At 37.2% G+C, this 15,259-nt stretch overlaps 1 protein-coding gene across 1 annotated transcript; it reads left to right on the top strand.

The window, feature by feature from the left end:
* Positions 1 to 1,108: 1,108 nt before the first annotated feature.
* ubac1 (UBA domain containing 1) lies at positions 1,109 to 14,460 on the top strand. Its single transcript, XM_039662252.2, has 10 exons — positions 1,109 to 1,483; positions 2,810 to 2,930; positions 3,415 to 3,488; positions 3,600 to 3,707; positions 3,816 to 3,918; positions 5,679 to 5,787; positions 7,323 to 7,605; positions 7,822 to 7,908; positions 8,044 to 8,182; positions 14,026 to 14,460. Exons 1-10 carry the CDS (start codon positions 1,346 to 1,348, stop codon positions 14,139 to 14,141), a joined length of 1,278 nt encoding a protein of 425 aa, XP_039518186.2. The 5' UTR covers positions 1,109 to 1,345; the 3' UTR covers positions 14,142 to 14,460.
* Positions 14,461 to 15,259: the final 799 nt, after the last annotated feature.

Raw genomic sequence — 15,259 nt, 5'->3', positions numbered from 1 at the left:
TATTTTTTCCAAAATAAGTGTTGTAGTAATTATCAGGACAGCAGTGATGTGTAAACTGAATTTCATAAAAATCATAAAATTATTCATTTTCAATATTATATACAATTTAAAACGTATTTTTCTCTAAACGAGTATTGTAGTTTAAACAACAGGGTAGCAGTGATGTGAAAACTTAATTTGGCGACAATGCAGTATATTAATATAGTGAAGTTATTGAATTTTTTTTAAATAAATATAAATCCTAAAAATTATGCAAAAATATTTTTCTCCCCAAATTAAATGTTTTAGTATAAACAATAGGACAGCAGTGATGTGTAAACTGAATTTGGTGACACTGTAGTGTGTGACAGTGAAGTTATTGACTGTTTTCGCATTAACGCTTTTCGGGTTTTGCACTTTGCAGACGGTCCCTTAGGATCTGTCTCTCGGCCGCCTGCGCATAGAGATCAATGTATTTTATCCACTGTGAGGGAAAGCTCGTTTCGCGGAAAATTAGGTTGTAGCTGCTTGTCTACGTTACTACGATTAAAAAGAGGTGACATTTGTGCATTAACGACATACAGCTGAGGAGTTATTGACCCGGGAAGTTCGAATCTGCGAATTTATTGCCAACTTTACTCAACTTTGTGTAGTAGTGGAGTAATGAAGTTGTAGTAACTTATTAGCCTACTGTTCGAGACGATTCCTAACGTTACTGTGTAACGTTATTGTTTGCTTACATTGTCACAATGTTTGCTGTAGTAACTTAGTTTACAATACAGCCCGTTCTTTTCATGTTAGGTTAGATATTGAGGCTGTTTTGAAAGTCTTTTAATTTGAATGGTTTTAAAGAATTACAACTAAAGTCAATCATGTTGTAGTAAAGTACGTTGATTAAACAAAAAAGGACATAAAAAAGAAAAGCTGTTTTAATCATATACATCGGTTTTAACAGTCTGCAGCACAGCACGACGCGTCTGCATCACAGTCAACTGTCTGTCTGCATGTATTCGTACTTCCACCAATCACATTCAATAACCTCACTCACGCATGCGCACTACTGCACCGTACCGATTGCTGTCGCTGTCGCGCATCGCAGGTGTCAACGGAGCAAGCATATTGGTCGCTGCTGCAGCTGCGAGAGTGAGGAACCCTATCTCCCCCATCGGAAAATATTAGTCCTCCTAAGAGGACGACAGTACAGATCGGACGGTATGAAAATGTTCGAATGAGACCGTGAGCTCGTGTCTGTTGCCAGGGCAGATTTAAGCGTGGAACAGGGCGGCTTCCCGGACTGTAGACAGCGGGCTCGCGGAGCGTCTTCAGCGGGGAAAGCTGCAGTCTTGCTGCCGCCGCTGCTGCTACAATGTTCGTGCAGGAGGAAAAGATCTTTGCAGGCAAAGTCCTGAAGGTCCACGTCTGTACTATGGAGGGCACCGAGTGGCTGGAGGAAGTCACGGAAGACACCACAATAGAGAAACTCAAAGAAAAATGCTTGAAGCATGTAGGTCTACTCTGCCATCGGTTAGCTGGCACTGCTAGCCAACCAGGACAGGACAGGCCCGCTAGATTTTCAGAGTCATTGCCAAGTATTTTTAGTAACTTACAGACGAGTCGACGGTGCTATTTATAATTTAGCAAGCTGGCCCGTCACCTCCGTCTCAGTGGCTGGACTGTAACTAGCTACAACTGTCACTCTGGTTGACTAACAGTGTACAGCTGACTTTGACTTGTTGACAACCTCTTTTTGTTCACAATATATCTGTCAAGTACTGTAGTGTACACACATCTGTGCAGATTTATGTACCTTTACACATTTTCGTATGTTCTATGAGGATTTGATCTTAAAACTTTATGGTTTGAAGGTTGTGGATGCGTTTTTGTAAGCACTAGCTGGTGGCATTAACCACAGACTGTACTTTTAGCCTAGCCTGGTTCCACCTTCAATGTGTAGTTTGTGCTGAAAAGTACCATAAGTGTGATGGACCAAGTTTTATGGACACACATAATTACATCATGCCGATAAGTTACCAAGAGTGTTTGTTGAAGTGCTTTGGAGTATCATGTAAAAAGCAGGTAACATTAATTATTCAGTACCAAGGTGTGTACCATGGTAACCATTTACATTAACTGTATCATGGTAGTACAGTACTGGACCGCCCTGTAAGAGTGGTGGTATGGATTTGGGAAGGGGGGCAGGGTCACATGTAAATATTTATGGTGTAAATGTACACTACAATTCAAAACTTTGTTTTGAAAGAAGTCTCTTCTCTTATGCTCCACAAGGCTGCATTTATTTGATGAAGTAATATTGTGAAATATTATTATTACAGTTTAAAATAACTGTTTTCTATTTTAGTTGAGTAAGTTTAGGTTAGTAAATAATTTATTTTATTCCTGGGATAAATTTTCAGCATCATTACTCCAGTTCTCAGTGTCAAATGATCCATCAGAAATCATTCTAATATTCTCATTTGCTGCTCAAGAAACATTTCTTATTGTCTTCAATGTTAAAAACAGTTGCTGCTCAATGTTATTGTGGTAACTGATTTCTTTCAGGATTCTTTGATGAATAGAAAGTTCAAAAGAACAGTTTTTTGTAACATCATAAATGCCTTGCTGCCACTTTTGATCAATTTAATGCATCCTTGCTGAGAAAAAGTAATAATTTCTTTTTCAAAGGTCTTACTGACCCAAAAACTAAATGGTAGTGTACATATTATATTGTTAGGATTAAACCAAAATATTATGTCCTTTAAAATAATTTGTTTTAGGCTCTGCAGAACGCAAAGTATTTAAGTCTTAAAATCTATATTTTTGTCTCCTACAGTATGTCCACGGAAGTCTAGAGGATCCTAAAACTCTTACACATCACAAACTCATTCATGCTGCCACTGAGAGAATTCTCACCGAATCCAAAACAGTTGCTGATGAAAATCTTAAAGATAAAGGTAATGAACTATTATGGTGCATCTAGAAAGGTGATTCTTAACCTTTTTGACTTCAAGTCCCTCATTGTCCACAACTATATTCAATGTGTTAGGACTTTTGAAAGTATGATTTTTGTAAACATATATTTCTTACAAAAAGCCTGTAGAATTGTATTAGGTTTTACATGACTTTTCCAGGTCTAGAAAACACACATTTAAAACAAGACTACCTCATATATCCACATTTTTGAAGACAATGGGAATTAAAATAAGAATCAATTTAGATTTTAGATTTCTTAAATCAGTTTAATATCATCTTTAGATCAGACCACTGTAGTGATAATAGTAAATTATGCATAATTTCAAGCAACTAATGTAAAACTTAACCGTAACTCTACAGTAAGGACATGCATACATTAATATTATGCAGTACTTTTTTGAGTAAGTACAATATAACTATGTCACCTTAAAACAATTTTTTTTTTTTTTATTGTTTGTTTTCTAGATTGCTTATTATTGATAAAGAAGAGGCCTCCACTGGCTCCACCAAAAATGGCTGACATATCTTCTGAAGAGAAGGTATCTGGTGACAGTTTTCATTTTTGGATGAACTATTCAAATCCATCCCGTTCTTTTACACTTCTAAGATTTGTGATTGCAAAATAAACCAGTTTTTGTGCTTGTTGACAGAAAAAGCAAGAGAACAAAGCACCAGATAAGGAAGCCATCCTCAAAGCCACAGCAAACCTGTCCACTCGTAACACTGACCGTACTGTAACTCAGCACAACATCAGAGATGTGGGTACTTGCAGTCTGTTTGTTTTGACTTATTTGCATTGCACTGCTTATGTTTATAATATATATATATATATTTTTTTTTTTTCACAATTTCCCCCTCCCTGTCAGTTTCAGACAGAGCTGAGGAAGATTCTGGTCTCGCTTATTGAGGTGGCTCAGAAGCTGTTGGCAATGAATCCAGATGCGGTTGAGCTCTTCAAAAAGGCCAATGGTAAGCTTTTAAAGGGCACCTATTATGGCATTTAAAATGTTCCTAATATTGTTCTGGGAGTCCCCAACAACAGTTTTACATGAATGCAATGACAAACAACACTTTTGTTGTCTTATAATATGCATTTATTTTTACCTGATTTGCTCACCGACTCCCAAATGATTTGTACAACGGCTCATTTTTCCAAACCACTCCTTTGCGTGACACTAATCGGCGGTGATTGGTCAGATGACCCAGTCAGTTATTGTTTGTTAGCCCAACGCATAAACATATTGATAAAGCACTGCAGTACTACAAGGCGCTCTTTTCTTTATGACAACTCCAATAACAGCGACAAACATTTCACATATTTAAAAAAATTGACATTGGAGACCTAGAAGCTTCGCTGAGCGTAACTTAGACACACACACACACACACACATATTGCGCCTTCCCTCCTCACTATAAAACCCATAAAAGCAACAATTATTAATAATACTTACAGGTTGTGATTCGGAGGAGGAAGCTGATCCATATACACTGGGTACTGAGACCTCCTTCATGAACAACCGGCTTGCGAATCCATATTTGAATTCATTTATGTTTTTGAAGGTTTCGTCATTAAAATGATGAGAACACAATCGGCTATACTGTTGTGGTATCTTTGCAAATATGAACTCTAACTACCGATTCTTCACATCCCTGGGAAATGAATACAAAGTGGCTGAACTATCTTTGCATTGTAGAACACAGCGTCTTCTCGACATGTAGCTATTCAGCTGAAGTATTTGAATCATAGATTTGAATGTGTTCACTTCCGTCTGCGCGCGCAGTAACTGGGCGCGGCCAATATGCTTATTTTTCTTATCTACGTCACTACGAAACAGCTAATGACTCGTTTCAAAAACAATTCATTTCATAGACTCAAAGTCGACTCTCACTTTTGAAAGACAATAACTTTATATACAGTGCACTTTCAGATATAAATCTTTGCAGGATGTTTTCATTCCCTTAGAGCTATATTCCACACCATATGAACAGTCATTTTCAAAAATCCATGATAGGAGCTCTTTAAGAAACCTACGAATTGTGACATACTACTCAGCTCACATACTGTTTTTCGCCTGCTATATAGCATGGAAGTAGGCATTTTCAAATGCACCGATAGTATTAAAATGGTAGATGTCTGAAAAGCATGTTAAAAGCATGAAAAGCTATGATTTATTTAATGAGTAAAAAGATTTATTGATTTAATCCATTCAGGTGTCTATTCCATACATGCATTAAAACAGTTGGCGAAAATTAACCAGATGACCTACTACTTACGGAAAGATTCTGAAGTACACATTTGATGAACACAGTCACTTTACTATCCCATAAGGCCACGGTAGAGGATTTTAAATGGAAGTGAAGGGATGCAACTGGTGCTGTAGGTCACATGACAATGACAACATGGCAGATGTAGTACAACTGAATTTCATTCATACTATATGGAGCATTTTTAACGGTCTTGAAGTAAGTTTCAAACCAACTGTAACAATTTCTGATGCTGCATATAATTTGGACATTCCATACCATGGTATTATTTGATGTACTATAGAGTGACATTGCTGTACCATTTATATATAAATTTGCATGGAGTTGTTAATAACCTAAGTGTTTTTATAATTGTTTTATTAATCATTTCATGACCACGGAGGCCATTTTGCAGGAGTAAATTATTTTGCAATCTTATTAAATGATGGTCAGTGAATATTCTTCCTATCTTCCCTCTCTGGCAGCTATGCTGGATGAGGACGATGAGGACCGTGTGGATGAAACGGCCCTGCAGCAGCTGACTGAGATGGGTTTCCCTGAGAGTCGTGCTGTGAAGGCTCTACGCTTAAATCAGTGAGTGCTCTCAGCTGTGTTTGTGAAATACACTACCATTCAAAAGTTTGGGGTTGTATTTTGTAAAGAAGTCTCTTATGCTCACCTAGGCTGCTTTTATTTGATCAAAAATACATTTAAAGGGTTAGTTCACCCAAAAATGAAAATTCTGTCAGTATTTACTCACCCTCATGTTGCTCCAACCCCGTAAGACCTTCGTTCATCTTCGCAACACAAATTAAGATATTTAAGATATTAAGATCACTCCTGTATACTAGTCCATAGGCCTCTTGAGGGAATGACACTTGCTGTCCCCGAAAAGTCATTAAAGACATCGTTAAAATAGTCCAAGTGACTACAGGGGCTCAATATTAAGTTTATCAAACGACGAGAACACTTTTGTGCGCAAAAAAACAACAAAAATAACGACTTTATTTCAACTATTCGTTTATTTCTCCCTCTGCGCGAGTCAGGTTACTAGTTTAATAGCGTAAGCTTCTGTTATTGTACGTCACACGCATCACACACATGACCAGCGCCGGCCAATAGTGAATCTACGTGTGACGTAGCTCTACGCAATCACACTACGTTAACTGACTACAGGCCCATGGAGAAGGAAGTGAATAGTTGAAATAAAGTCGTTATTTTTGTTGTTTTTTTGCGCACAAAAGTGTTCTCGTCGTTTGATAAACTTAAGATTGAGCCCCTGTAGTCACTTGGACTATTTTAACGATGTCTTTAATGACTTTTCGGGGACAGCAAGAGCCAGTCCCTCAAGAAGCCTATGGACTAGTATGCAGGAGCGATCTTAATATCTTAAATATCTTAATTTGTGTTTCGAAGATGAACGGGGTTGGAACAACATGAGGGTGAGTAAATACTGACAGAATTTTCATTTTTGGGTGAACTAACCCTTTAAGCAGTAATATTTGCTAATTCGTGGCATGTCGTAATTATTGTAGTCTCGAGCTGACAACATGTGATGTTATATTCGGAGCTGTTCACATACTCTGATTGGCAATTATGCGTTTCTATGGAACCACTGTCAACACTAAATAAATCTACAGCGGTCATGTGATACAAGTAGGAGATCTTACAAGCTGTAATTATGAGCTCTAGGAGGATATGAAGTTGACATTTTGTAATTATGGGAAGTAGGACATGGTGTCCTGGGAAACAATAATTTTTTTGTGGACACCATGAAACATTTTTTTTTTCACAAATCCTTGATGACTTGAAAGCTCCAAAGATCTGTATTTAAAATTAAAATAGAACTTTTAGAAACATTATCAATGTCTTTGTCACTTTTGAACTTCATAATGTGAATAAATGCTTTCTTTTCTGAAACACTATTGCGTTTATCTTTTTAAATGTAGTGTAAATAATTCATGGATAAGTATGCATAGCATATCTAGCTGGCAGGATAAAGTCACATTGGCCAAAAATGACTTTTTTTTTTGCCCCATTAAGTGTCATTTAAATTGTTATTCATCAATGTATCCCAGCTCTCAGTGGATTAAATCAGAGTCACTTATAACTAATCCCTCTTTCTGCAGCATGTCTGTGACCCAGGCTATGGAGTGGCTGATTGAGCATGTAGATGACCCCATGGTTGACACGCCTCTCCCGGGACAGGACACGCCAGGGGCAGGGGCCGGAGCCGCTGCAGCCCCATCCCCCGTCCCAGTCCCAGCACCTGCCCCTGGTCTTTCCGCTACAGTTTTAGGAGCCCGTGCCCGTCTTTCGTCCCAGGCCAGCATAGAGGAGGCCAAACAGGACGAACTGACAGAGATCTTTAAAAGGATCAGAAGGAAAAGAGAGTTCAGGCCTGACTCACGGGTGAGTGTCATGAGGGTGTCATGAGAAACAAGAGAAGAACAGTTGCTTTTTAAACCCAAACGTTACTAGTGTCCTGGTGCACTTACATACGTACTATGCCAACAGCCATTTAAGAATTTTAAGCGTCTAGTTCAGGATCTTTGTAAAGCCTGCAGTGATTCACATAAAATGTTGCTGTGGTATAATGTATTGTCTTGTCTGTGTGTTTGTGAGCAGGCAGTGATTGCGCTGATGGAGATGGGATTCGATGAGAAGGAGGTGGTTGACGCCCTCCGTGTCAATAATAATCAACAGGATGCAGCTGTATGTAAACATTCAATGGATCATATAAAATCATGTATATTGTGTTAATTCATGTATATAAGATATTTGTCAATTGAGATACTAACTTCTAACTTAAGATACGAATTAAAATGTAAAACCTCTATTCCCACACAGTGTGAATGGCTGCTAGGTGACAGAAAGCCCACCCCTGAGGATCTGGACAAGGGCATTGATACCAACAGTCCACTTTTTCAGGCCATTTTGGAGAACCCTGTCGTACAGCTTGGTCTCACAAATCCCAAGACTCTTCTAGGTAACGTCTCTCCCTCTATACTCTATACCGAATACCATGTTTGGAAAGGAAATGACACTTCTACTGAGCCCCTAAAGGAACATGGTGATGGGAAAAAAATATACATATTTTAATGGATTGGTGTTTTCTCGCAATTATATAGTTGGGTAATTATATTGTAAATAATGTGTGGGCATCAGGGAGAGGCTATCAATATACTGGAAATTGAAATCGCTTTTGAATACACTCGCGCTTTTTTCTTTCACTTTCGAATTCGTGATTACGCATACTTTGTGCATTGGGAGCGGTGGTACTGACCACACTTTTTACAAGATAAGATATTTGTCAATGGCGCTCAGAATCTGTTGCACACCATATCGCCCAAAATTGTCATGTCAATGTCCTGAACCATGTCCTTCTAAGGCTCCGTAGAGTGTGTTGTTTATTTTCTGTGCCTTTTATGAATTTGGATTTAGGCTTCGGGGACATCCCTACTCTATACTCAAATCATCTCCTCCTTTTGAAATGTTTTGGTTGCAATTTATTTTGATGTTTCGCTTTAGACATTCTGTTGACTACAAGTAACGTTGCATCTACATGTCAAACTAACTCTTTTTTAGAATATTAGTTGAGCATTTGTAGATCGTTAAGGGTAGGGTTAATAGATTAAGGTGTTTTTAGGGTTAGTAGAATAGGTTGACATAAATGCCTATAAGTTGCTTATATTTAGTAGAATGTCAAAATAAGCCGTGTTAGCAGATATTAAGCCATAGATGTAAGGTGTGGCCCCTTTAAGAGCTGTGCGCTGCGCTCCTCGGCGGTATTGTATTGTATGTGCAGTGTGCCTCGAACACCCCTTTTACTTTCTATGCGAACACCCCATTGTATGCAGGTAATTCCTGTTTGATGCTAATTTTTAGCTTATTTTGTTTATTAAGTAACGAGTACACGAGTTCGATTTGGGAATAAAGTGCGAGTTGTGAGATGCCATGCCAATCGCCTCTGTGAGTCTATCTGGCCTCTGCATGCAATAACTTCAGTTGTGTGCTATCCCTATTCTTCCTGAAGCAACTCGTTAACTGTAGCCTACTTCATTTTCTTTGCGGGGACATCGCCTTCACCTGCCATCATGTCTATCGGCTCGCTTTCAGGTTGAGATTTCCGCGACTGCGCAACTGGGTAAAAGGGTTGCCAGGTTGAGGTGACAAACAGGTTGAGATTGTAAATGGTCTGTGAATTGTGTGAATATACTGCATTTAATCAAATCTGGCAACTGGTCAACATTAGACAAACATATTGGTTCGATTATTCATAAAGTAGTTTGGGCCATGCAAATTACAGGAGTTTCCCAGGAGAAATAACAAACCGGGAGGGGTCCGGGAGATGGGGCTAAAAAACGGGAGAAACCCGGCAAAAAACGGGAGTGTTGACAGGTATGTATTAAGCAAACAGTCTACTAATACTGTAATGAGAGTTAGACAACAAATAGGTGCAACCTTACAATAGTCAACAGAATGTCTAAAGATGACCATAAAATTAAAGTGTAACTGGGGCCGGTTGCACCAACTGTGCGTAAGTTACAACTTAGCCTAGTTTTGACGTAAATGGGCACTAAGTTACAACTTAAAGGGCATATTGCAGGTTAGAGGACCCAACGAGTCAATGCATAGAAAAACAATGTAGGAACTAGATTTTCTTTAAAATATACTTATAAATACGCTACAGAAGCTTCTGGAGTCGTTTTTGTGAGAAATGTTTACTTCCGCGTCTGAAAATGGGCGTGGCGGGCGTGACGCAATGAGCGGGAGAGCGGCCGATTCACTCGACAGGAAAACAATGGATCGCAATGACATTTCGGACGCTGAGGAAATACTCATATGACGGATCAAGCCATAAAGTTATGAGCCTGCTATGCTAAAGAGAGCTGGACAGGCCAGGATAATGTTAGACAGAATGGTCAGAGACAAAGTTGTAGTGTGAGGAGAACCAGTGGAGAACAGGACAGGTGTCTTCTGGTGAGAGACGTGCTTATAGATATACACGCTCGCTAACGATATACACTGTGCTCACAATACTGTATAGATTATTATGATCCTATAACAGGCCAGCAGACATTATGTTTAGGGTAGGTTTATACTATTAAATGTATAAAAACTTTACTAGAGTATTTCTATTGTACTAAAAGCACTAACGTTAAAATTTGAATCCATATTTTTCACCTGGGTTAAAACATAAACAGATTTGAGTATTTAAACAACCAATTTTGTTTTTCAATTACAAGTTGCCTCTGTTTAGGGCATGACATGACTAAGTTACCTATACATCACACTATTTGATGCCATTGGTATAGTATATGACGATCAATGTTCTTGCTTCGGCATCTCATGTTGATCGCCAGGATGATAATCATTTGATCTGAAGTAAACGCTACACACGACCGCGTTTTCCGAAGCCGATGCGGAAGAGAAATCCCGTCTCTTCACCTGCTCAAACCGCACCAGGAACGAAAGATATAGGCTATAGCACTGTCCCTTTTCTTGTAATGGAAACTTGTGGACTCGACCTTGAAGTCCTGACAGGCCTGAGTTTATGCAACCTCCACAAACACAATAATTTACCATTAAATTAAAATACAAATTAAAATACAAAAAGTACCGAAAGCACACTGACAGACGACCGCGCTCACTGAACACCAGCCTACTCTGCACTGAGCCGAGGCTGCGGCTCCCTGATATTACGTCAAATGACACGATGTTGAAAAAAAAAAGCCGTTTTTTACTAGCAGTCCAAGAAACGCTCACTTTATCTACTAAATTAGTGCCCTTATGTTGTTTTAAAACATTTAAAATCCTGCATTAACTTTTCATATGTTATTTTCATACAAGGTTATCTATTAATTTAGATTTTTTTTTTACCTGCAATATGCTCTTTAATACGCTCTACTAAATATTTTTCCGTTGCACCATTAAACTTAGTTTAAACGTAACTCAACGTTCCAACTAAATATTTACGGCAGCCTCCGATCAGGAGTAATGGTTGGAATAAAATATCAGATCGATGAACTGCATCATAAGCTCTTCTTTTACCTGACAGACTTCAATTCTTTACACACATATGACAATGCTGACATTTACACTCACTTACATTTTAAGAGAGAGAACATTATGTGAAAAGATTACTTTGTTAAACAGCCCCACTGTGTGCATTGGTACATGTTGTGCATGTCAAATAATCAATAAACAAGTTACATCATTTCTTGTTTTTTTAATCAATATTATTCATTGCTGCTTATTAATTTCATTTCAAATACAGTTTCTGAATGTTATTCATATATAAAAACACTTATGTTACTCATGATCAAGTATTTTATTGAATGGAAACTTATTTTTACCGTTAGTAACGTGAGGCAAAAGAAGTTAGAATGAAGGAGAAACTGAAATTCACGGCATTTCCACACAACTTCTGCTCACGCATTTGAAGGCTGCTATAGGTTCATTGAGGCTAAACGTCATATTATGCGACTACGCATTACTTTACGGAGAGATTACGACTTACTAGCTACGTTCTACCTTCCGAACAAATGGTGCAACGGAATAAAGTAAAGAGTTAGTTACAAACTAGCTAGTAGTTACTAAGCCTCTGGTGTGGACTTTACGTTACAATTTAAGAAAGAACTTACGGCTGGTGCAACCCTACCCTGATGTTTAATTTATAAAGATTTGCCTCAACATGTCAATTCAATGAAGAGTGTCTATGAACAATTTTATTGTTGATTCATATTTTACCCCTTCAAACTATTTTTTTTCTAGTTTCTTCAGTGTACTTTACTGTTGAAAAACAAAGATGTTTCTGGATGATCGAAACATATAATTTCAAGGTTTTCTAGTCTTTATTTGGCTCCATCCATTTTAGTCATTTACTGTATGACATCCAGTTTTCCAGTTTCTACATCTGAAAGGTAACCCCAGACCATTGTGCCTGATGGCAAGATGATGTTATCTGGGTGTTGGGCTCTCTGTGGTTTGTGGTAAACATAGTGCTTTGCTTTTAAGCCAGAGTGCTCAAGTTTCACTTCATCAGACCAAAGCAGTTACTTCCAAAGCCTTTCAGAATTTGTCACATGGCTTTCACAATCTCCAGAATTATGTTGGAGTTGCTCAAAAGTGGCTTCCTTTCTAGCCACTCACACAAAGAGGAATTGATCTTTGAAATGCTGAAAACATGGCTGATGTCTGCACAAAAAAGTTCAATTTAAGGCAAAAAGCTCTGCAAGTGACCTCTTGGTCCCTTCTCTTTCAGTTCTGTCTGGTTGCTCCACTTACTAAGCTGCCTTGAAGATAACGTATAATATTTCTATAAAGACACACTAGATAAGTGTACAGTGCATTCTCTTACAGTATAACCTTACACCAGCACCACAAGAATTAATTTACTTTCACTTTTAACATGTTGTCTATTACTATATTATTATTTGTTCAGTTATTCATACAACCTCTGATGCACTGATTGTGAACTAAAATAACATGCACACTTAGTGCACTAAACAGTATCTGCTTGTTTTTGTACACTATAATGCAGTTTAATGTGTTATGAAAGTACAGCAAAAAGGTTTGGCTTGGACTTCAGCTGTGCCAGGATGCATTTCTGTGTGCAGTTTGCATTTTCTCCCCATGTTATAAGTGGGTTTCCTCAATGTGGAAGGAGTTGTATACTTTTAAAAAACACTTTTGCGGATAATTTACTCACCCCCATGTCATCCAAGATTTCCATGTCTTTCTTTCTTCAGTCGAAAAGAAATTAAGGTTTTTAATAAAAACATTCCATGATTTTCTCCATATAATGGACTTCATAAATTATTATTTTCATGTTGAAAACAGTCGTGTACCATTTTTTTTCGATGAATAGAAAGTTCAAAAGAACAGCATTTATTTAAAATATAATCTTTTCTAACATTATAAATGTCTTTACTGTAACTTTTGATCAATTTAACTCATAAACGTATTTTCTAATTTCTTTCCCCCAAAAATAAAAAATGAATTTTTACTGACCCCCAACTTTTGAATGGTAGTGATTAATGTTACAAAAGCTTTCCGTTTCAGATCAATTCTGTTCTTATTGAACTTTCTATTCATCAAAGAATCCTGAAATAAAAATGTAAAAAAACTGTTTTCAACATGGATAATAATCATAAATGTTTCTTGAGCATCATATTATAATAATTTCTGTAGGATCATGTGACACTGAAGACTGGAGTAATGATGCTGCAATAAATTACACTTCACTATATATTCACATAGAAAACCGCTGTTTTAAATTGTAATAATATTTCACAATATTACTGTTGTTTTGTATTTTTTATCTAATAATTGCAGCCTTGGTGAGCAGAAGAGGCTTCTTTTAAAAACATAAAAAATCTTACCGGTCTAAAACTTTTGACCAGTATTGTACATGCAAATATCTACTTTTATTAGTCTACTTCATAAAAAATGTATCTATCTATCTATCTATCTATCTATCTATCTATCTATCTATCTATCTATCTATCTATCTATCTATCTATCTATCTATCTATCTATCTATCTATCTATCTATCTATCTATCTATCTATCTATCTATCTATCTATCTATCTATCTATCTATCTATCTATATGTATATATGTATATAATTGTGATTTAATTAAAGTGCCTCTGGATAAAGTAAAGAGACAAACTCTCTCATTTATAGCATTTAGTTATTTTGTAATAAATGTAGTGTTGCTTTCATGTGATTATACTTTTTGCTTTGAAGTCCAAGACCATTGTTGAATCATTTAGAAAAACAAGGATGTGGCTGAGGCTGAGGCATGTTTTTCTTGGCTTTGCAGCGTTTGAGGACATGCTGGAGAACCCGTTGAACAGCACGCAGTGGATGAACGACCCTGAGACAGGTCCCGTCATGCTCCAGATCTCCAGAATCTTCCAGACACTCAACCGCACGTAAAGCACACCTCATCTCTGGAGCAGCCGGAACCACAGAATAGGGGAAAAGGTCAAACATTTATAAGAGTGTGTGTGTATGAGTGAATGTGTGTATGTGGCATAACTGTTGTTTTAAGTAAAGTCACAGAAAATGAATGTAAAAAATACATTGATGACATTTCACACCATTATACAGAGGAAAATATCTATTTATAACTCCACACAACACTTGTACAAAAACAATATAAGCGGTAACTTAATGATAAATTGCTAACTTCATTAATTAGCCTAGTTTTTTATGTTTTAATAAGATTTGTTTTAATTATATTAAGCACATGCTTTTTTGATATCATTTCTCACACACAAAAAGAAAAAAAAAGAAAAAACATATCCTAGAAACACTTTTGTATGTTTCTTGTGCTCAAAGATCAAATTACAACAAAATTATACAACACTTCACATGGTACATTGGTCACAACTGAACGTTACTACAGGGAGATAAACAATGCATATTCAGCTATATTTATTATTGTTTTAAAATCTTAACACTTCACGTATTAGATTATAAGTTCCTTCCAAAAACATAAACTGAGCGTACGGTGGAAGGGAAAGCAAGCACCAGCAATTTAAAAGGCATTCAAGCTTTGTGGTTTCTTTAACAATACAGATGTTTCTGTGATGTTGTGGATGTTACACAATAGCAATTTGTAGTCCCTTACTGACATAGATATGTGATAGATATTGAAATCTAACCTGATCCCTTTGTTCCTCTTATCTATTTCATTCTTCTGATCTATAAACCAACTATTCAGCTGGAAACTGTACAAACGGATGCGACTCAGTTCTGATTCTGTTGGTTTAGAACAAAGATGGTATACATGAGTTGTGGATCTTTAACTTAGTTTTATCTCAGTAGCTCCTGCATCAGGGGTTTTCCAGTTGAAGTATTACAGTACCGTTTTATCCAATGTCATCATGATCTCACTCACAGCCCTGCGCACGTTTAATGTTAATGGAGGCTGGACTATTTTAGTTTGTACTAACCATAATAAAATGGCTTTTTTCTTTTATGAATCGGTTCTACTACAGTACATCCGTTTCTACAGTATGTGTAAGTCGGGTGTGTTTAATGACAAGTAT

The sequence above is a fragment of the Pimephales promelas genome, chromosome 4 (genome assembly GCF_988280905.1).
Source record: "Pimephales promelas chromosome 4, fPimPro1.hap1.1, whole genome shotgun sequence".
In the NCBI taxonomy this organism is placed as follows: Eukaryota; Metazoa; Chordata; class Actinopteri; order Cypriniformes; family Leuciscidae; genus Pimephales; species Pimephales promelas.
Note: the sequence above shows the minus strand (reverse complement) of the source record. Positions and strands in the feature narration are given on the sequence as shown.

Bases quoted from the DNA above. Each gene is read 5' to 3' on its own strand.
- ubac1 (XM_039662252.2), top strand. From the start codon at position 1,346: ATGTTCGTGCAGGAGGAAAAGATCTTTGCAGGCAAAGTCCTGAAGGTC. The intron at 2,931-3,414 runs GTAATGAACTAT...TTTGTTTTCTAG, and splicing joins TGAAAATCTTAAAGATAAAG to ATTGCTTATTATTGATAAAG. The intron at 3,708-3,815 runs GTGGGTACTTGC...CCTCCCTGTCAG, and splicing joins CTCAGCACAACATCAGAGAT to TTTCAGACAGAGCTGAGGAA.